This window comes from Neoarius graeffei, chromosome 7 (assembly GCF_027579695.1).
Source record: "Neoarius graeffei isolate fNeoGra1 chromosome 7, fNeoGra1.pri, whole genome shotgun sequence".
NCBI lineage: Eukaryota > Metazoa > Chordata > Actinopteri > Siluriformes > Ariidae > Neoarius > Neoarius graeffei.
The window spans coordinates 36,656,570-36,679,631 of record NC_083575.1 but is presented as its reverse complement, the minus strand read 5'-3'; the positions used below and the strand labels follow the sequence as shown (position 1 = coordinate 36,679,631).

The 23,062-nt window shown below is 40.6% G+C and overlaps 1 protein-coding gene across 3 annotated transcripts in view; it reads right to left on the bottom strand.

The window, feature by feature from the left end:
• ubr2 (ubiquitin protein ligase E3 component n-recognin 2) overlaps nucleotides 1–23,062 on the bottom strand; it is a 144,433-nt gene that overhangs the window by 15,629 nt on the left and 105,742 nt on the right. For 2 of the 3 annotated variants that reach the window (XM_060925579.1, XM_060925580.1), the window contains exons 24-36: nucleotides 14,554–14,602; nucleotides 14,296–14,450; nucleotides 14,044–14,146; nucleotides 13,858–13,967; nucleotides 12,239–12,319; nucleotides 11,962–12,143; nucleotides 10,306–10,511; nucleotides 10,127–10,220; nucleotides 8,989–9,147; nucleotides 5,574–5,665; nucleotides 5,418–5,487; nucleotides 5,164–5,312; nucleotides 3,644–3,699 (exon numbers count right to left, since the gene is read on the bottom strand). In XM_060925579.1, the coding sequence (XP_060781562.1) occupies nucleotides 3,644–3,699; nucleotides 5,164–5,312; nucleotides 5,418–5,487; nucleotides 5,574–5,665; nucleotides 8,989–9,147; nucleotides 10,127–10,220; nucleotides 10,306–10,511; nucleotides 11,962–12,143; nucleotides 12,239–12,319; nucleotides 13,858–13,967; nucleotides 14,044–14,146; nucleotides 14,296–14,450; nucleotides 14,554–14,602 (1,506 nt within the window). Of the gene's footprint in view, nucleotides 1–3,643; nucleotides 3,700–5,163; nucleotides 5,313–5,417; nucleotides 5,488–5,573; nucleotides 5,669–8,988; nucleotides 9,148–10,126; nucleotides 10,221–10,305; nucleotides 10,512–11,961; nucleotides 12,144–12,238; nucleotides 12,320–13,857; nucleotides 13,968–14,043; nucleotides 14,147–14,295; nucleotides 14,451–14,553; nucleotides 14,603–23,062 lie in introns of all 3 variants that reach the window. The other variant, XM_060925578.1, reaches the window with a different exon arrangement.

Genomic DNA, 23,062 nt, shown 5'->3' with positions numbered 1-23,062 from the left:
GCGCCTTTTTCACGGCTGAATCGCGCAGATCCGATTTTTTTTGGGGGGGGCGTTGGAGTGTTTGAATAATTTCATCAAAGTAAATTATGTATTAAAATTACTAAATGAGCAAATGCTGTTACAATCCATGAAACATAGGAAGTATTAGTATGAGAAGAAGGCAGTTGGTTAGAAAGCTGCGCACATTTGCGCAGCTTCCGCGCAGGCGTGCGTGGCTGTTTTTCAGACGAAAACATACATATTTACAGCCTTGTCATTATCTGGAACCGAGTTTAGATTACGAACATTCTTAAGATAAAACGTCCTGCATAGTCTCTTTATGATAAACGTCTTAATGCCACTTACCCGTGAGGTTAATCAAGTAGACCTTCTTCTTCGGGACCTTCCAGAGGTATAGTTGGGATACCCATCCCGCAACAAAATATTTATAAGCTTCCAGGCTCTTGTAAGCTTTGAGGGCTTTGCCAGTGTAACACGATTCACGATTAACGAGAAAATTGTAAATGTCGTGGTAGGCCAGATTGGGCAAATTGCCGGCACCGCAGCTCCGAATTTCCCTGAACAAGGATTGCGGCAAGTTGTACGGATCTGCAATCCTCAACCTGGAACACTTTTCGACGTAACGTTGCCTCACGTCACCTTCAAGATGCTGAACAAACTTATGGCCCTTTTCCACTACCCTTTTTCAGCTCACTTCAGCCCGACACGGCTCGCGTTTCAACTACCTCAGAGCAGCACGACTCAGCTCGCATCAGCCCTACCCAGCACCCAAAACTCGCACGGTTTTGGAGTGGGGCTGAAGCGAGCCAAACCGAGCCGAGTGGGGTTAGGGGCGTGAGGAGACACTCCCCTGTGCACTGATTGGTGAGGAGGAGTGTCCTCACATGCCCACACACGCCCCGTGAGCACGCTGGGATCTGTAAACACCGTAAACCCGGAAGAAGAAGAATTACGAATTACGAGAATTTCTGAAGCCTTATGCGCCTCGCCTCATCTATACGCTCTTGCCAGTATCTGTTGGCATTGTCGGTGACAACAAGCCACAGCACCAAGACCAGCAACACTAACGACTCCATGTCCTCCATGTTTATTGTTTACTCTCCGGGTCGTGAGACTACCGCTTAAAAGGTCATGGATGTCACCGTTTGCGCCGCCTAACGACATCACGTGACGTCCACCCATTTTCGCTAACTCCACCCAATGTGTCCACCCACTTCCAGCCAGCACGGTTCAGCGCGGTTGTAATCGAAATGCAACTCCAACAGCCCCCGCTCAGCTCGACTCAGCACAGCACGTCTCAGCCCAACTCAGCCGCGTTGGTAGTGGAAAAGCGGCAATAGACAAGTAATCGCGCGATGTAGATGGGGTATTTTCCGAATTTTCTTGGGGATTACTGCCTGGATCCATTACGCTCGCGCAAGGTAAACTATCCTGATGCCGTCCAATGTGGCGGAGTACACACGTGCGGGTCACGTGACTGCACATCCTCTATACCACCACAGAGTCCACAGGAGAGCTGCCTCCATCCTCAAAGACCCCACCCACCCCCAGCACGGACTGTTCACACTTCTACCCTCAGGCCGGAGGTACAGAAGTGTGAAATGTAAGACTGTCAGACTAAAGAACTTTCTTTCCCACCGCCATCAGACTCCTGAACAGCTGACAGGAGTCTAGAATCATGGACTACCTGCCTGTAAACTGTCCTTGACTGTTTACATCTGTCTGCACATTACTGCCCTTTTTTTGCTGCTGACGTCCCATCACTGCCTTATTTTTGTATTATACTGCTTATTTTGCAAGACATTTACCTTTATTTTGTACTATACTGGATTTTTTTGCACTACATTGCCTTTACTTTGTGTTATTTCTTCCGCCTATTTATTTATTTATAATTGGCATTCATGGTGGACAGCAAACTAAGAATTTCATTGTGCAAGAGGACATGTCCTTACTGTGCATATGACAAACATTTTGAACTTGAAGTTCATTCCAAGTTCAGGATACAAAATACAGATATAGATCATCAGATACAGAAGGAATAACAACTTGAGAATGATACCATAATACCTGAAGAGGTTTTTATGATTCAGTATATTTAGTTTTGTTAACAAAATGACCATCAAACAATTTCGCAAGCTTCTGGATATCCTCAGTGCGCTAAATATATTGTTTGACAGATGCAGTCGTCCTTTTTAACAGTTATTCCATGAAATCGAGTCGTACATGAGCTGACTGCCAAGTTGGCTATAAGCCATGTATGATGAGATTGAGTGGAATGATGTTGTATTATATCCACATTCACTGGATTTTGAGAAAACAGTAGCCTGGCAAGCCAGACTAAATGTGAATATTGAGTCTGGTCTCGGTCGTAGACGTTTCCGAAGGGTGTGGGTGGAACAACCCGTTGTCTTTCAAACTGTCTCTGTGCGTATAGGCCAACGCTCTGACCAATCAGCGCAACAGTGACTGTGACGTAGTCAGAGTGACAGAAAGCAGTGGGGGAGGGTAAACAAACAGCATGTGGAGAGGGACACTAGCCTGGCAAGCCAGACTAAATGTGAATATTTAATAATAATACGTCCTTCTTGAAAAGGAATGAGCGGAGAGCCTCTTCCTGCTCATGTTTCAACGAAAACTCCAAGTCTAATTCTTCTAAAACTGATTCCAAAGCGGAGTCAAACGTGCGCTGTTCAATAGCCGTAGCCATCTTTCCTGCTGCGCTTTCTCCAGCGTCGCGCAGCCTTGTCGTCACTCCTGCATAAGCCCGCCCAAAGAATCCAAACAAAAACCCTGCGTTGTGATTGGCGGGCACGATTTGATGCCCGGGGTGTGTTGTTTATATGGTCCGAGGCTAGACCCACTCGTAGGCAAAAATATTTTTGGCCGCTAGGTGGGTGGGTCTAGTTTACTAGGCTAAGAAAACAGCATTTTTATTTGTATTTTAATACAAAAACATCTGACAAAATCATTTCCGCTTGGAATGTAAACAAACTGGCGAAATGACCGGAGCAATTTGTGAAAAAAAAAAATGCTAACAATTCTTGGGGGGGAAAAAAAAAGGCCCCTTACCATCAAATACTTGTATTATATATATATATATATATATATATATATATATATATATATACACACACACATATATATATATATATATATATATATATATATATATATACACACACACACATATATATATATATATATATATATATATATATATATATATATATATATATATTTTTTTTTTTTTTTTTTTTTTTTTGGGGGGGGGGGGGGGGGGGTTGTTTTCAAGTAGAGTTTTATTTCTTTCTCGGTTGGTTCAGCAACACGCTCCGCCATTTTGTTTTTCTCTACTCATGGTACATGAGCTGATAGCCTAGTAGTAGAGTAGCCAATCAGAGTGCATGCTCATATCCAGTGAATGTGGATAGAAAATGTTTTTTTATACAGAAATCTTTTAATGTTTATACTTTAAAAGAAAAATCGAAACCATTGGCGCAAAATGTTCTAGTGTACAATTAGCTTCTACATCCTGCAAGTAGTCAGTGTTTTAACACTATCTTTGATACAGAATTTATTCCCTCTCATCACCCAACCCTAGAAAGAATTATTCATTCTGCCAGGATAAGTTGGGTTTTCATACCTGTCTACAGGGTAAACTCCCAAACAAAGGCTTCTCCTCATCTACCAATAATCGCTCTGTACAAAATACAAGCAGAGAAAAACAGTAAATACACATTAGCCCTTTTCCAGTAAGCAAATATATTATTAACCAAACCCTTATACAGTTCAGTGAGGCACTGTAAATCTTACACAGGAATTCGTAGTCTTGAAAGAAACGTGTGCATTAGGGTTATAACTTTTTGAACTTTTTTTCCCAAAATCAAAGTCCCGCATCATGATTGGATGAACTTTTTGGTATAATTGAAGAAACCAAACTCCATTTTCAACACTCTTTTAAAAAAGTCCCCCCGAAACAAAAAAGTATTAAATACACATTACAGCCAATGATATGAAATGCGAAACCGTGCCAAGTTATCACAAGGGCCATTACAAGTCAATTTGACTGAAAATGGATCAATGATATGTTGTACTGCCATCATAATATACTGGAGTTTCAGTTTCTATTCTTGCTTTCACTTTATAAGCCATGTAAATTTGGGGAAATCTGTCTCGTTTAGTAGTGATATATTGTAGCCTACAGCTTTCCCAGAATCCTGGAGTTTCAGTTTCACTTTCACTGTATAAGCCATGCAGAGTTGGGGAAATCGGTTTTGTTCAACTAGTGATATGTTGTAGGCCTAAAGCCATCCCAGAATTCTGGAGTTTCAGTTTCTGTTCTCACTTTCATACATGCACTACCATGTCGAATTGGTGAAGTTTGTGTTGTTCAAGCTGTTCCATAGTGAATGGTTGGCTCAGAATGTCACACAAAGAGTTACAGCGAAGATGAGAGGAACAAGAAGATTTGGAAAAAGAATGTGATTGACTTCAAGAAATCCACGATGGTGAGAGGGCCTATCCCATTAGTGCAAACCCCGTTAATGGACAGAACAAGAATGCCACTAAAGAGAGACATAACTGGCCGCTTTAAACACATGGCACCAGACATCAAAGGCCGGAAAGATAGACTGAAGAAAATTTCCAAGGAGGTGAAGCTTTTGTGGACTGAACAACTGAACTTTCCAATAATCTCTGATCAAGCAGTAAGTGCAAAGTTGGAGAAAGTGGTGCAAGTGTTTGATGAATGCACCAGACGGAGATTATGGATGTTTAGATGATGTATTTGATGTCACAAAGTTGGATGGGGAATGGCTGAATGCTGAGGACAAAGAACTGTACAAGGTACAACAGGAGAGTAGGGGACAAGTGGGCTACTCCACTAGAAAATGCGCTGACATTAAAACGATACATCCATCCAAAAGACTGAAAGCCAGCACACCTGCTAGCATGTCAGCTCCTTCATTTGACGCTGTGCAGGAGACTGCATTATTCTGGTTGTTGGTAGGCTTTACGGAAACTTCATTTTGAGTCCGGGGGGACTTTTTTCAAAAATACGACCAAATGAAGGTCAATTCATTTCATTACTAGCAAAAGTTCATCAAAATATGATACAGGGTATAGAGGTTGTAAAAAAGTTATAACCCTAGTGTGCATACTGACCTATAGACTGGATGGTGTAAGAACAACTGCCCCAGCACATGATAGGCACGCGAGGATCCTGCTCGTTAGGGTGCACCTTAAGGCCAACTTTATAAGTTGATGTCCCAAATATCGTCAGCATCTCCCTTATGGAGCTTGAATAAGGGTTGCTATAAAAAAAAAAAAAAATCATCACAGGTCAGCATCAAAGCCATACTTGGATATCAAGAATCAACACAGACAATATTACTAAAGGAAACGGTGAGTATCCTTACACTGGAGTGTGGTCCAAGCTGAAGCCCTCAGGAGGAGGACAGTCCTCCACAGTCTCTGCCTCACCAGCATCTAAAAGACAAACAGAAAATGCAACCGAGAGAGAGATATTTTTATATTTATACGCATGCGCGCGCGCGCACACACACAATACTCACTTGTTGGCTTGGCCTTCTTATGAGCCGAGTGCAAGGCTCTGATCTGCTGGCGGGTAGTATTCAGCCAATGAGCCAGACCTGACTGCTCACTACTGCTGTAACCACAAACATACAGGCATTTTACTCTTTACCCAGAAAAAAGGTGAAATTCCATGGCATGTTTACTATAATAAACTGAGTCAGTGTCACTAAATATTAGGCATGTAACAATTCACCTAATTCACGATTCGACTCATGATACTGGGTTCACAATTCGATTTTCCCATGATATTTAAAAAAAAAAAAATTTAACTGAATTTTATTAAACTCCCCCCCCCCCCCCCAAAAAAAAAAAAAAACCATGTCTTATTCTTTATGAACTTAAATAGTCTATTATTAAATAAAAAAAAAAAAGCAAAAACTTTAATTTTCTTAAAAACCAACAATAATTACCTACATTTGTAAAGATTAGAGTAATTTACTAGCTGGGAGGTTCGTATCGTGAAATACCGTGACCGAAGTCTTGAAACTACTGAGCGAGGCCCTCTAGGCCGAGGTCACATTATTTCACCATACGGACTGACCTTAAGCTCAGGGATGAGAGTGGGTGGTCATCAAAAAAGCAGAAAACAAGACGGCACCTGAAGCCAACCGGGGGGGTGGGGGGAGATACCACCCCCCAGGAAAATTTTGAAAAATAAGGCCTTACAAACCATTTTTCCTGCAATCTGAACTGTAGTAGATGAAAAAAAAAAATGTCTTTTTTATATATATTTACATGAAAATGTGTTTCAAATCAATAGGAGTATTGTTTGAATTCAAAATAAAATCACATTCTCCATTCAAGGGTATGGTTATAATTCATGATCAACAAAAATGACAAACTAAATTCACATTAAACTTAAGTTTTATTAATTATCAAAATGTTCATATATGAAATACAATTTCTTAGGGTGACTGACCTTTTCTCCCTATGTCCTCATTAGTTGCACATGATTTCTTCAAAAAGGTCTTTTGAAATATTTAAGTTTGCAAAACTGTCAGCATTAATTCAGATTTACTGACTATCATATACATGTTCAATGTATTAAAAAAAACAAATGCTAAGTTTATGGGATAATGTCTATGTACAATTTGTGCAATTATTTATAGTTCACAGTCACTTCTCATTTTCATTTCATCATTTCGACTTCTTCAGCTTTTTGGCCAAAGACGAAAGCTTGTCAGTCCTCTCTTTTTTTCCTTTTTCTTTCATTGGCAAGCTGCTCCTGTGTTTTTACATGGTCTAATCTGGCTCTCTTTTTATCGATTTCATATGCCTTCGCATCGTCTCGCTTGTCAATTGTATTCGGCATTTTGAGTAAAAAAGCCGATACGAAAGAGAAACGTATTTTTGAAGAGCAGCGACGAACATATGCAAGTTGCAAGTTTCCATAAAATAGAACGGATGCGGGTACTTTTGTAAGAACTGTTATGATTGGCTATCATGCTCTCACCATTGATGTTTTGGCCAATTACATTGTAGATAACACGTATTCTACCACGAGACTTAGCAAGACTAAAGATGGCGAAAATGTAAACATGTAACATCGTTGTAGGAATGAATTACGCTTGAATATCACGAAGGAACATACTTCAACCCCCCTCAATAAATGAAAAAAAAAAAACTCTACGGATTTGGCATAATATAAAAACGTCAATTTTTACTCAGAAAGCGGAAATCGGCCGAAAAGTGGAAAACTCTCATCCCTGTAAGCTGGTAAATAATATTTTTTCTTTACCAAATTCTAACAGAAAACGAGAGCGACCGAAAGGGAAAACCGAGCCGAGCCGCCATTTTGAATTCTCCTTCACGGATGTAATGCAAATGGTTTCCTCCTCGGTATACAAGTGCACTTCCATAGCAGGAAAACAACTACATTTTGCCACCTATGTAGTCCCCTATTTATACAAATAGGAGTCATTCAGGATTCAGCCGTGTTTTTGCTCGGCGTTAGCAACAGTTAGAGGTTTTTAGCTTTCTCCTGAAATGTTCTCTTTTATTTCGTCTTCCTCAGGGTAGTAAAACTCGCTTTCGCTGTGAACACTGTCGTTATCGCTATCCATGCTGTAAAACTAATGCTATTCTCCTGAGAAATGCTGGCAAAAATTTAAGATTTTTGATAATCTTATAAATAAATCTTAGGCCACACCAATTCGATTAGTTGGTTCTCGGAATTGCCGCTTGAAGAAAATGCAAAATGAAAAAAAAAAAAATCTAACTCCCACCAGCAGAAAAGGTCACGTGACGTCGAAAACCAATCAAATCGCCCCTTTCACTTTCGTTAAAGACTTGTGAAGTAGCCGACTCCTGGTCAAATCTTTTTTTCTGTGCATTGTAGATGTTCAATTGACTGTAATTCAATCGTTTATTTAGCTCATCTGTTTACTGGTTTGCCTGTATTGTTTGGTCTATTTCCACCGCTAATTTTACCATCAGAGCATTTTTTTTTTATTTATTTCACCCGCTCGCTTCATATTTTTCCTGAAAAAATCCGAGAACCAACTAATTAAATTGTTGTGGCCTTATTAAACAAAAAAAAGATAAATGTTGACAAAAAAATGCTACTATGTTTTTTGTTCTTGCGAATGAGTGAGTTGCCAGAGGTCCATAACTGGGGTCCGTATCGTAGGATACGGACCCGCTCGCCAGCCAATCAGAGCGCAGGATTTGATGGAAACCACACCGCGAAAAAAATAAACAGCCTATTAACTAAAATATTCCTTTTTATTAAAACAGGAAAATTAATAACAAATAGGCCTTTTCTTAATAAACTTTTATAAAGATTTGTACAACCTTCATTTTCCTCTCTTTTCTTTTGACGATTTCTTTTTAAATCCACTTGTACAACCAATCGCACAGCAGCTCTTTCCCATTTTAAATCTACCTGAGTTTTCGTGGCATTAAAGCTGTGTTACTTGTGTCTAGGGTGAAGTCATGTGCATTTCTGCTATTGTACATTATTGCACCCTCTGCTCTCTAAAAAATGCAAATACAGCCAGGAAAAACATTATACAGCCTTACTATAATCGTGATCTATTTTTTACTTCATGGATTCAAAGCATTATAAATTTGTATTGCGATTTATTGTTACATGCCTACAAGATATCATGAAACGGCAAAGGAAGATCTATATTGTGTTAAGTTGTTTCTACACACAAAGCAGAAAATCTATATTCTGAGCTCTACATGGCAAGGCATGCAATTCAGCTAAAGATGCTATCAATTTGGTACCTTAAAAATAACAAAATAAACGGAATAATGGAATGGGGTGTGCATGTCTACAATGTCATTCTGTACGCTTCCATCACATTTCATAGGCAAGTTCGCATTGGTTGCAGAGCCACTACAATTAATTTGTCAAAGCAGTGGTTAAAAGGAAGTGCATGTGAATACCTGCAGACGGTCTTAGTGAGGGGCAGGAGAGGTATGACGGTGTTACTGAGACACTCACAGAGTGGACACAAGTACTCTCCGTTCTCTACGTCGTAACTCGTATGGACACGCAGTCTCTGCTGTCTGCGCTGCTCCTTAGCCTGCACTGCCTCAAAATACCTGCACGGGAAAACACCACGAAGGTTAAAGTGAGTATCACAGGTAAATTCAGGAGCAAGATCAATGTAATTCTATTTTATATTAAACTTTGGTCAAATATCTGTAACATTCTGCATTCTCTGCAATTTTTTTTTATCTTGTGCAATACCAGAAAAATTCAGTTGAAATAAAGCCATTTGAGGCGAATTGGTCCGCCTCTGAAAAAAACTTGCCGTTTGGATTTCCCGGCAAACATTGATTTTCGTGACGTCGCGTGCGGGACGCCTCCCTCTGAATCCTACGTCAGCGCTGGTTTGTTTTTGAGAAAACGACCTGGTGGTTTTCTGCAAATTTCTTCAACATTATCGCGTAATTATTAAAATGGTTAACAGATGTATCGTAGGAGGGTGTAGCAACACCAATCTTGATGGGATTAGTACTCATCGTTTCCCAAAAGACCGGACAATGAGAGAGAAATGGGAGCGCTTGGTCTACACAGGCTGTGCACTGAAACTGTGCAAAGCTCGCGCAGCCTGCTGGCGCTTCCGCAGGTGACGTCACGAATCTGGCTCCAGACTCCCTTGGGATTTTTCCAGACGCGTATTGTCATTTTCTTTTTTTCTGCTGTAGACAGATGGCCTTGTGCAAAATTACCCTTCTGGATAAAGTGTGTAAAGGGACAGACTTTCATATAAAAAAAAAACTAAATTGGTCCAGAATATGCACTTTAACATTGGATTATTTATCATAATTGCTGTTCATGTACCATAGTTTATCCATCAACTGAAACAGAGGTCACATTTTCTCAAAATAAACTGGGAAAGGCTCTTGTTCTTATTTTTGCACTAAAAATGAATTTACAAAATCAAGTTTACTGATTTGCTCATATTTACTGTTCGTTCCTGTTGCCTTCATTGACAAACATTTCAAACCTTCAAAACTTCTTATTTGGGATTAAGGATTAGATTATCTACAAGTTGCATTCTGCTGAACTTTTCACCTCTGCCAGCAGTGAGAGTGCATGATGTGGCCACAGCTGCCGGTATGGGTACCAAAGGACAGGTCAGGGTGCATGAAGAGGGGATCATAGCTCTCTGTAACACAGAAATAAGCACACTGGCTACTCAAGCCTATCCAGTTAACTTGATTTGTACACTAAACTGCAAACCATAACCTTACCTGGCTTGTGAGGGGTTTTTTTGCGGTTCTTGGACATGACTGTAGACCGTTGGATAAAGGCAGCGAGCACCATGGCTCTGCCATCAGGTCTGATCTCCTGCTCTTCCTGACACAGGATACAGGTCACCACCTGCTTCCTTTCGCCTCCTCTGGCACGCCAACGACGAGGTCCCACACACACCAGAGCACTGTCACATGAACTGGGGCTGCACCAAGCAGAGATGGACGGTTATTAGGGCTGTAACGATACACCCAACTCACGATTCGATTCGTATCGCGATTTTTGACCCACGATTCGATACACCCACGATTTTTTAAAAATGTTTTTTTAAAGTAGTAAATTTGACTTATTAACATTTACTTACTTACATTAACTATTTAATAACAGATAATTCAGGCCACTGCAGAGAATGAGTAATATGTATGCAAAAATGAACAAATGTATATCCAAAGATTGTTTTACTTCTCAAAATAATACTGTTGAGCCGGAAGCTCTGTTTTTTTCGGTTCTGAAAAAGTCATTTTTCCAAATCGTGTAAATCCGTTAAGATTTTTTTTTGGGGGGGGGGGGGGGGGGGGGGTATAGGGGTGGCTCTCTCACTGTCTCTCTCTCATAGGGCCAATGATTTTCTGTGATCACGGAAAACAGATGGAAATTACGGAAGTTTTATAGTGAAACATTGCTCACGTGTCAATATGTAACTGCCGCAGAAGGCTTCCGCCCAAGCAGACATGCCTTCAGTGTTGCCAGATATTGCTAACGTTTTCCACCCCAAAATGTGTTCAAAACCAGCCAAAAAGCACCTAAAACCGCCCAATCTGGCAACACTGCATGCCTTTCCGGTCAAGTGATTGTGATTGGCTTGTGGCACACCTAGCCAGCCAATGAGCTGCTTGTTTACAGATTCGCTCCCCGCGTCGCAACCAGAATGGCGACCGCTTAAAAAGAAACGAATGCTCTGGTGGCCAAGGACGCCATATGGTTGCCAGTGGCGAGTGTGGACGTTGCGTGACTCGCAGAAGATTGTCGCAGGTCGGCGAAAAAACGCCTTACTAATAGATATAAAAAATAAAAGTAATTTAAGTAAGTTTAAAATGTAATTTAAATAAAAAGTAAAGTATTCATAAATTGAAGTTTGGAAGCGCCTCTGTTTTTGGGCTGAGGAGAAGTTTGAAAGGGTGTACCGTGATTCTGCCTTCTTGTATCGCGACACGGATCGTGGCTCTGCGTATCGCGATTTCGATATGCATATTGTTACAGCCCTAACGATTACAAGTACATTTTATGTTAAATTACACCAGAAATTGTAGCATTCTAAATTAATGACTACAAATGGCCTAGGATCATTTTTAACCACCATCAGAAAATGTCCAAAATGAAAGGGGATTTATATGAGCTTTATGCAAAATAAAGAATTTAGGAAAGGAAATGTGTAATAGGATGACCACCACAACATGTATGAACCTCGGACTTCTAGCCCAGACATGTACTGGATGATGCATCGGAATGCTAAGTTAATGCATTGTGTTTACAGACGTTTGTTGCTATTCTACACATACACTGCATTGCCTTATTATTGAGGATATCAAAATACAAGACCCCTTAATAAAAACAGCCTGTGTTTAATGCGTCTCACTATAAGCATGCTCAGGTACCTGTGCTCTGCTGACGTAGAGGCAGAGGGGTCCAGCTCCTCTAAACTCTGCTGGAACAGCTCTTTGTTCTCATTGATAAAATGTCTCTGCATCTCCGACATCTGAGCCATGATCTTCTCCCTGCGCAGCCTAGCCATCTCTGCCTTCCTCTTTCTCTCCGCTTTGTCTTTGTCCCGCACAGTCTGTAAGACACAAACGCATACACGGGTAGAATAAAGCAGTTTCACACACTAAAGGTTAATACGTCAGTGTGCTAGAAAGTTACTCAAAGACTGACCTCCTCTTGGCAGTGCCCTGTTCCTTCACAGGCAGGTGCAGCAGCTGTGCGCTCTCGCATAGTTTTAATGCCAACCACCATCTGTGCAGAAAGACACACAATTTAGGAAAACACTGAACAGAAAATGATGCAGCAGTTCAGTTAAAACTACATGCGCACACAAAGTCCTGTAACACTAACACTACGTTCACACTGCAAAGCTTAATGCTCAATTCCGTGCAATTAATCGAATTTTGATCACGATTTTGATTTTTGTGTCAAACGATCTCAAAATTCATATAATCGAGTTGAAACGATTATTTTGCCATTTGTCGGGGACGCGCACACGCAATACATTTCCTTCCCGCGGGCCCATGCGCAGACTTGCCGACAACACTCACGCGGCGGAAGCAGTGTGTGTGTCTCTATGGCTCTCCACTCATGCAGCTGAAAGGAGGAGAGATTGTGAATTGTTTGGCGCGAGGCAGGCTCGCAAGATGACAGAAGGAGGGCAGAATCGGTTGGTCGACAAAAAGGGACGAAAAACGTCTGTAATATGGGATCACTTTGGATTCGAAGAATCCGACGTGGAACAGAAGCGCATCGTGTGTAAGATTTGCAATAAGGTAGTATCTGCGCCTCTTGGCAACACTACAAACCTCTTCAACCACCTGAAACTGAGTCATAAAGTTATTCACGCCGAAACAATAAAAAACAAACAAAAAGATAAAGCCGATGCCGCCGCAACCAGCAAGACAATGCAGCCATCCATTTCAGCCACTTTTTACAATGCCACTCCGTATGCCACGAGTTCGGAGAGGCACAACGCACTCACAGCATCCATCGGATATTATTTAGCCAAAGACATGCAGCCATCTACATTTGTTTTTCTCTGTCTTATGTCAAAAGAATATTTTTATTTTGTTTTATACATCGCAAACTTAAGTTTTTCTAGACTATATTTTCAGTTTGAAAGAAAGGTGAACGTAAATGATCAATAACAAAGAGGTTTTTTTTTTGTTTTAAAGAGAAATGCTGAATAAATGCATTGTTTCAAAAAATCGTTTGAATAATCGTGATTTCAATATTGACTGAAATAATCGTGATTATTATTTTTTCCATAATCGAGCAGCCCTAATTCTGGGATCAGTTGCAAACGTTTAACGAGTATTTTGCAAAAAAAGTTTTCAAAGGAAACTTCACTTTTTCCTACCTACCCTAGAAAATTTGTCGTAAACTTTTGGGATAAACAAATTTTTTTTCCCTACCTGCCTACCCTATTTTGAAAACCCAGGAAACACATTTTGTTTGGCCTAATTCAGTTTTTCCAATAAGCAATTCTTATACATCATTAAAATACGTCATGTCATGTTGGCATAGCGCTTTGAAGTAACATGTACAATATGCCATTTAAAACACCCCTAAGGCTGCCTACAGATGATCAGCAGCAAAACTGTTTTGTGACGGCGAAGCATGTGTTTCACAGTAAGCCAACTGCCAAATGCTGATGATCTGTAGATGCCCGAATGCTTGGCAGGGTTAGCATGTGAAATATGTTATGCTGCCTCCTGGTGGGCACACGAGGTGCACATATTGAGTGAGTAAGACAAGTGGCAAACATAAATCAAGATGTAATTTACTTTAAGGATCCAGCGAATCATGTCTTTGTGCACTTCCAAGTGAGGAGCACTCTGCAAGGTCTCCAACAGAGCCAGGATACTTGGAGTGTTGCTGGGGGCTTCACCAGGACCTGCCACACAAGAACCACAGTTCGAACTGCAGGCTTGAGACTTTCTATTGTACGAGAAGATAAACACAGAACTCACGGGAGATTTTCAGCGTGAAGTTGAAGGTAACTTCAATGTCATCACCACTGCTCTCTAGCTGTTGCTGCTCCTCCAGCAGAGCCATGCCGATCAAGTGCAGCACCTGCAAATCACACACGTGCAAAATTGTGAACGCTACTCAGCCATTAAATGTACTGCAGATAATGCTCATGAACTCCGCATGACAAGCGCAAGACTGTTGAATTTACTACACCGGATGATGTCATTTTAACAAAACAGACAGACATTTACCCTCTGCAGCATGGACTCGGACCAGTGTCCCCCGCTGGGCTCCACAGCCCACTGTAGCACAGCACCCAGCATGCCGAGCAGCACGTCACACTGCAGAATGTTTACCAAGCTGGCAAACAATGGGCAGAATGGAGGCAGGGCTGGTGGAGGCAGAGCTGCAACACACACACACACACACACACACACACTTCACCAATCTGCAGATATACTCTTCAGATATCTTAGTTTTAGGCTACAATCACTGAAGAAATAACTTACCTAGGTCCTCTCCATTCTGTCTCTTAAGCTTTCGCTGAGCTTCCTCTGCCTGTAACAAATAAACCACAAAGCTTTAGATCCTATAGTGCTGAGCGTAAATGAGTACACCCCCTTTGAAAAGTAACATTTTAAACAATATCTCAATGAACACAAACAATTTCCAAAATGTTGACAAGACAAAGTTTAATATAACATCTGTTTAACTTGTAATGGGAAAGTAAGGTTAATAATATAACTTGGATTACACTTTTTTTTTTTTAAGTTTTACTCAAATTAGGGTGGTGCAAAAATGAGTACACCCCACAACAAAAACTACTACATCTAGTACTTTGTATGGCCTCCATGATTTTTAATGACAGCACCAAGTCTTCTAGGCATGGAATGAACAAGTTGGCGACATTTTACATCATCAATCTTTTTCCATTCTTCAACAATGACCTCTTTTAGTGACTGGATGATGGATGGAGAGTGATGCTCAACTTGTCTCTTCAGAATTCCCCATAGGTGTTCGATTGGGTTCAGATCAGGAGACATACTCGGCCACTGAATCACTTTCACCCTGTTCCTCTTCAGAAATCCAACAGTGGCCTTAGATGTGTGTTTAGGATCATTGTCATGTTGGAAAAGTGCACAACGACCAAGGGCACGGAGTGATGGTAGCATCTTCTCTTTCAGTATAGAGCAACAGGTCTGACTCTGAATTCATGATGCCATCAGTGAAATGCAGCTCCCCGACACCAGCAGCACTCATGCAGCCCCACATAAGGACACTGCCACCACCATGTTTCACTGTAGGCACCATGCAGTTTTCTTTGTATTCTTCACCTTTGCGACGCCATACAGTTTTGAAGCCATCAGTTCCAAAAACATTTATCTTGGTCTCATCACTCCAGAGGATAGAGTCCCAGTAGTCTTCATCTTTGTCAGCATGGGTCCTGGCAAACTCTAGGTGGGCTTTTTTGTGCCTGGGCTTTAGGAGAGGCTTCTTTCGTGGACGGCATCCATGCATGCCATTCCTCTGCAGCGTACGCCGTATTGTGTCACGGGAAATAGTCACTCCAGTTTGGCTTCCTACTTCTTTAGATAACTGCAGTGAACTTGCATGCCGATTTTCTTCAACGCCTCCCATCAGAAGACGCTCCTGTCGGGGTGTTAACTTCCGTGGACGACCTGGACGTCTCTGTGAGATGGCTGCAGTTCCATCTTTCTTAAATTTTTGTACCACTTTTGCTACAGTATTCTGACTAATAAGTAAAGCTTTGCTGATCTTGTAGCCTTCACCTTTGTGGTGTAAAGAAATTATTTTCTTTCTCAGGTCTTGTCTCATTTCTCTTCCATGTGGTGCCATTGCTGACCGCATGAAATGGGGAGGGGTTTTCTTTAAGTAATACCCTTTTATAGTCAACTGTCTGCTGGACACCTGTGTAATGACCAGAGGTGGAAAGTAACGAATTACATTTACTCACGTTACTGTAATTAAGTAATTTTTTGTGTAATTTGTAATTTAAGTAGTTTTTGAAATGGGTAATTTTACTTTTACTCAAGTACATTTTGAACCAAGTATTTTACTTCGCTACATTCGAAAACCGCCCGTTACGGAGTAAAAAAAATAAAAAATTAAATGCAGGGAAAAAAAAAAATTGGCCTGAACTGAAAGGAAACTGGCGCAGGCGCACGCACGGAATATCCATATTAGCCTACATGTATCGTTGGATGATGGCTGGTGCCGAGATAGCCGAGCAAGAGATAGAGGTAGTCATGGAGGAGGTTGAGGATTGCCAAGAAGAGAATTCCCGTGGAACAGATGCGCCGGACAGCGAGGGAAATCCTTGGCCGTATCTCAGCCAGTACTTTGCATTCAAACGCAAACGAGGCAATAACATAATAATGCAATGCAAAGCAAAATGTGCCTGCCTCGCCATACAGAGCTATCGGTCTACAAAACTTCCACATCAAATCTGCGGAAGCATGTGGTGGTAAGTAGATATGTGCATTTACCTGTGTATCCCAAACGTTATATTTATTGTTTGGTTAAAACCTTCCACTGTTGAGTAAAATGTGCCTTCATTATCAATTCTTTTGGCCGCCTAGCATCCATACTGATCACTAACGTTTCAAGTGAAGTAGTCTAAATGAAATGAATCACCTCACGTTTACAAATTCGTTTTATCAGAACGACAGAAATAATACGAGTGCATGGTTTTAGTTGCAATTGGTCTCTTATGAAAAAATCCTAATTCATGTATAGACTAGGTCCTGGGTTGTTAGCTGTAGCCTAGACTAGAGCTTTGGGAGGTCACTGATAGGCCATCAAAACATTTTCACTGTCTTGGATACTTTGATTTTCTTTTCTTTTTTTATTGTGGTGTTTGAGTTGGACCATACAATTCAGAATTTGGCACTTTGCTTAAAAATGTTTTATGGGGTGGTCTCAAAATAGTTTGCACATTACCCCTCGACAGGTTGTAAACATTATGCAGTTGATTTGCCAATTATATTTTCTATATAAGGAAGAGCACAGTGTTACTAAGGAATCGCTTAGCTGTCTTTAAATCGTGAGAGCCCAGGACACTTTGAGTTTGGTTGGTTTACATTTCATATATGTCATTTAGTAGGTCTGCTTTAGTGGCTTTAATAGATTAGATTCACTTTATTCATCCCACATCGGGGAAATTCACTTGTTACAGTAGCAAGAAAATGTCAAACAGATAACAAATAAAACTGAAATACAAATTAGACAAACGAAGGATTAAATACAGAGGGCTTATTTGCATTATCTACCGTGAAAAAGTATAGAAAAATTGCTTTATTGAGAGGCTCGGAAAAATTGCACATTACAGGTAGACTCTGTGTATATATATACACATATATACATACATAATATTTATATAAATATAAATACAAGTATGCATAAAAAGTAGCAAGGAGGATATACAAGCTAGATGGACAGAGCACTTTCAAGAAGTTCTTAATAGAGAAGCACCAACAAACCCAATAACCGAGGAGGAAGACAACGGCTTTGAATTCACTGATATCATAGAAGAGATAAAAACAAATGAACCAACAATGGGAGAAGTAAAATCATCCATAGGAAGACTGAAGAATGGAAAAGCACCAGGGACAGACTCGATTACGGCAGAGTTACTGAAGGCAGGTGGAGAATTTTCTGGAAAGAAAATACATGAATTATTGAAGAACATCTGGAAGTATGAGAAAGTACCCACCAGATGGAAGCAAGGCTTGATAATAAAATTACCAAAGAAAGGAAACCTGAAGGAATGCAAGAACTCCAGGGGTATAACCCTTCTGTCTGTTGCAGGGAAAATACTTAGTCGGATCATTATCGACAGGCTACGTAATGGAGTAGACAAAAGACTGAGAATGGAACAAGCCGGTTATAGAAGTGGAAGAGGAACAACAGAACAGGTGTTTGTTCTACGAAACATACCGGAACAAGTGAATGAATGGCAGGCGACTTTATACCTCGGATTTGTAGATTTTGAGAAGGCCTTTGATTCGGTACATAGAGAGAGTTTGTGGATAATCATGAAGAAATATGGAATACCGGAGAAGTTGGTGAGGATGGTAAAGTTATTCTATGATGGCTTTCAATGTGCAGTTGAAGAAGAGGGTGAACCAGGCGAATGGTTTGAAGTCACCACAGGAGTAAAGCAAGGTTGTAATATGTCAGGGTTCCTGTTCTTAATAGTACTTGACTGGGTAATGAGAACAGTCGGGAATGGCGAAAACGGAATAAGATGGAAATTTACATCAAAGCTGGATGACCTAGACTTCGCAGATGACATTGCATTGCTCTCTTCCACCAAGCAACAAATGCAATATAAATTAAACAAGTCAGACACAGAAGCTAGGCGTGTGGGATTGAAGATCAATGTGCAGAAGACAAAGATGATGAGAATTAACCCGAGCAGCCAAGAACACTACCATCAGAACACAAGACAGGATTGAAGATGTGGAAGAATTTAGTTACCTAGGAGCAACAGTATGTAAAGATGGTGGAGGCATGAAAGACCTGAAGAACCGTTTGTCGAAAGCGAGAGGGGCATTCATAAGACTGAAAAAGATCTGGAGATCCTGCAATATATCAAGGAAAACTAAACTTAGGCTCTATAAGACGCTGGTTGTGCCAATCCTGGTATATGGCTGTGAAACGTGGAAAATGAATCAAGGAGATAGTAAGATGATAGACGTTTTCAACAACAAATGTCTTCGAAGAATAATGAAAGTACGTTGGGAAAAACATGTATCCACAGAGGAACTCCTGAAGCAAGCAAACTGTAGGCCGCTAAGCAATGAAGTGAAGAGGAGGAGGTGGAAGATGATTGGACACATCTTACGGCAAGACGGAAACAATCTCATGAATGTGGCTATGACCTGGGCACCAGAAGGAAAAAGGAAGAGAGGAAGGCCAAAAACAACATGGCGCCAGACAGTTGAGAAAGAAAGAGCTGAGGCTGGATGGAGATCATGGGATGAGGCGAGGGAGACTGCTGCGGACAAGAAGAAATGGAGAGAAACTGCTGAAGCCTTTTGTGCCACCTCGGGCGCGAAGACGACAGGTACAGGTACATAAAAATAGCAGGCGTTTGTCAGTAAAGAAAAAAAATGGATGACAGAATTTACAAGTTATGCCACTTGTACTTGAAAATGTTTGATGGGGTAGTCCAAACAAAAATTTATACATTATACTGCCTGAAAGGTTATTATGTGGACTAATAGTTCATTAAAAACAATTTGATTTATGACTTGTCCTTTCTTTTTTTTACATCAAATAATTGAAAGTAACTAAGTAACTTTTACTCAAAGTACATTTTAAATTGAGTACTTTTTTACTTTTACTCGAGTAGATTTTTAGATGGGTACTTTCATAGGCGGTTTTAAACGGGGACCGGGGGGGCCAGTGACCCTGTAAAATTGCTCCTGGCCCCTGTTGTGGCCCCTGTGCTGAACAGATAATACAGTAAGATTTATTAATTTCGACGTGCGCTGGCTCGAAGATCGGAACTGACATGGCGGCGTGTTCTACACGGACTCCTTAAAGCGCTACAGTCACACTGTTACCTGCAGCAGAAAGACCAGCAGCAGCGCAAATTGTAAACTTTGGACGTGAGAGAGAACAGCTGCAGCCCTGCAAAGACTAGGCTACTGCAAAGAGGCGAAGGTAAGGAAAATTGATATGAATTTCAGTGTGAAAAATCACACTGAGATGATGACAGTGTGATTTGAATAGTGATTGCACATTCAAGTCTCATGCTGTGAAAAAGAAAATTCATTCATGCTGTGAATTTAAAAAGTGTCATGTACAGATAAAAGGTTCATTGTTTGCAAAAATAGAAATCTTATTTTACAAAAAAGAGAAACATGGTTTTAAGATTTACTGAGCACAATGTATTTTATGTTTAGGCTATTGAGACAGAATGTTTATCTCATTGTATTTACGCTCAATGTATTTTGTTTTGGTTTTAAATAAACTAAACAAAACATTTTGAATGCTTAAATATTGCCATGTTTTGTCCTTATACACTACCGTTCAAAAGTTTGGGGTCACCCAGACAATTTTGTGTTTTCCATGAAAAGTCACACTTTTATTTACCACCATAAGTGGTAAAATGAATAGAAAATATAGTCAAGACATTTTTCTGGCCATTTGGAGCATTTAATCGACCCCACAAATGTGATGCTCCAGAACCTCAATCTGCTCAAAGGAAGGTCAGTTTTATAGCTTCTCTAAAGAGCTCAACTGTTTTCAGCTGTGCTAACATGATTGTACAAGGGTTTTCTAATCATCCATTAGCCTTCTGAGGCAATGAGCAAACACATTGTACCATTAGAACACTGGAGTGAGAGTTGCTGGAAATGGGCCTCTATACACCTATGGAGATATTGCACCAAAAACCACACATTTGCAGCTAGAATAGTCATTTACCACATTAGCAATGTATAGAGTGGATTTCTGATTAGTTTAAAGTGATCTTCACTGAAAAGAACAGTGCTTTTCTTTCACAAATAAGGACATTTCAAAGTGACCCCAAACTTTTGAACGGTAGTGTATGTGCCAGTGGTTGCGTTAGACTTTTTCATTGTCCGTCATTTTGACGGACAGGGTCGTAAAAATTCCGTCATTGTCCATTATTATCTGTCATTTTATTTTAACTTTTAAATGACAATGTATATAGGCTATAAATGCTACATATTTAATAACTTGTGTTTTCATGGACTCATTTTCATTTAAAAATTAATTCACAGAACAAGCTTGTATTATTTAAATCATTTATTTATGTATTTATGATGCAAAAAGATGAACAGAGATTCTGACGTTCGGTCACTCGTGAACCCGTTTTCCCTCCGCTAAAAACATTGTGGCTGTTGTGCCTTAACGGGCATATGAACAATGTTATTTTACAACGTAGCAAGACAATTGCAGTTAAAATATGAACAGTCCACTACAACGATTTAAGTGACAATCTAATTTGACCTGTTTGCGTGAGCTCAAACCTTCCTTCTGGCCCGCATGGATTTAAATTGGGAGCTCGCTTGTGCATAATCAAAGTCGTCAACGGAGACTGCTGCCGAGGCAATTGTCATTAAATTTTGCGTCTCTGCCTCGGACAGACGACTTCTCATTGACGTTTTAATTTTATTCTTAAGGCTGAACCCGCGCTCTGCTGCGACACTGGAGACTGGAATAACCAGCGCCACTTCAGCCAAAGTTCTGAAGTCGGGAAACATTTCTCCCAGGGAAGTGATCAGAAGCACCAGTGGTGCAGCTGCACCCCGCGGAGCCTGGAACCTGACACGGAAGGTCTTAAATAAAACGAAGTTATGTTTAAATGTTAGTTAGTCTACCCGTGCTCTCATTAAAATGATAGTTTAGCAGATATTCGAGCAGTGATGTTCCTAAGCTTCCTAAGCTTGCTGGGGAAGAATACAATAAATCGACATTTGTTTCATTTTAAAAACAAGAAAACAACTAGCCTAAATGAGCGCTATTGCATTAAGACGTACAGGCAGGGAAACGACACAAACAACCCAATGCATCTCTTTTTTTAATAGCAAAAATGACATGTCTTCTGCAGAGAAGGGAAACATTAATCCACCATTCGACTCACCTGTGATTGTATTCTTGTTAAATTAGACATCTGTAGTCTACAATTTAGCTTTGCTCCAGAGACTTTCAGTGGGGTGTACTCATTTTTGCGCCACCCTAATTTGAGTAAAACTGAAAAATGTGTAATCCAAGTTTATATTATTAACCTTACAAGTTAAACAGATGTTATATTAAACTTTGTCTTGTCAACATTTTGGAAATTCTTCGTCTTCACTGAGATATTGTTTAAAATGTTAATTTTCAAAAGGGGTGCACTCATTTACGCTCAGCACTGTGTGCACACCTGGTATTAACATGCAGCTTATGGTCAGCCAAGATGGGAAATCATTCACGCCTAGCCTTTTCATATGTCTCAAACGTGTCTTCACTGACCATGTGTTCATGTAACTAGAGAGGGCTGCCAAATCTGTCAAACGCAACATCACTTCATCCTTAGAATTACTAGACTTACAAAACAAATGGATAAGTGCATATATAATGGATATAAAAAGGTCTACACACCCCTGTTAAAATGGTAGGGTTCTGTGAAAGGGGGAGGGGAAAAAAAAAAAGTCACGTCAGAACTTTTTCCACCCTCAATGTGAAACTACAACGTACAGTAATTAAAGCGACACAGGTTGACGTATTAAAAAGATGAAGAGTACACTGTGGAGCTAGAATAACCCCTAGGTACTTGAATCACATGCTGTATTGCCCATTGCATCATGCCTGCGAAGGTGAATGAGCTGGAAAAACACTGCGCGCTAATGTTGACACTTGGGTACGGAAACGGCCGAAGTTTACCCTCATTATATCATCATAAGTAAGGTCGCAACAAACATGGTGGAACCGGCAGCCTCCGTGTTTTTCCCCCTCTCTTTTCTAGCACATTTTGCCTCTGACAACCTCAGATACTTCCTTAAAATCGTCGGGTGGGGGTCGTCTCGATTTAGGAGTCTTCGTTTGATCTGGGCGATCCGCCATGTTTGCTGTGGCTCTGCAGTCGCGACCTCTGACCCACGCATGACCTCACGTGACTTTCCTGAACTGGCTGCCAAGCAGTTTGTAAACAGACCAACACGTGGTTCGGATGCGCCACATGAGGAAATAAAATGTATTGAAACAAGAGAATGCATATCTATGGGGATGGGTATCAGCTCAAACAATTCAGAAAGAGGAGTGGATTAAATGATTCCTGAACCTGTCACTAAGTGAAAAACAAACACACACTTTAGAGAAAAACTGGGGGGAAGAGTTCCAATAACCCGATTACGCAAGTGTGCAGACCCATTTCTAATTAGCATTGCACAATACTCTTATTTTTTAGTTTTTGGTAACGTGGCTGTGTTCATGCGATTGAACTCATCACATTCGCTCTCAGTCAAAAGTAATCATACAGCT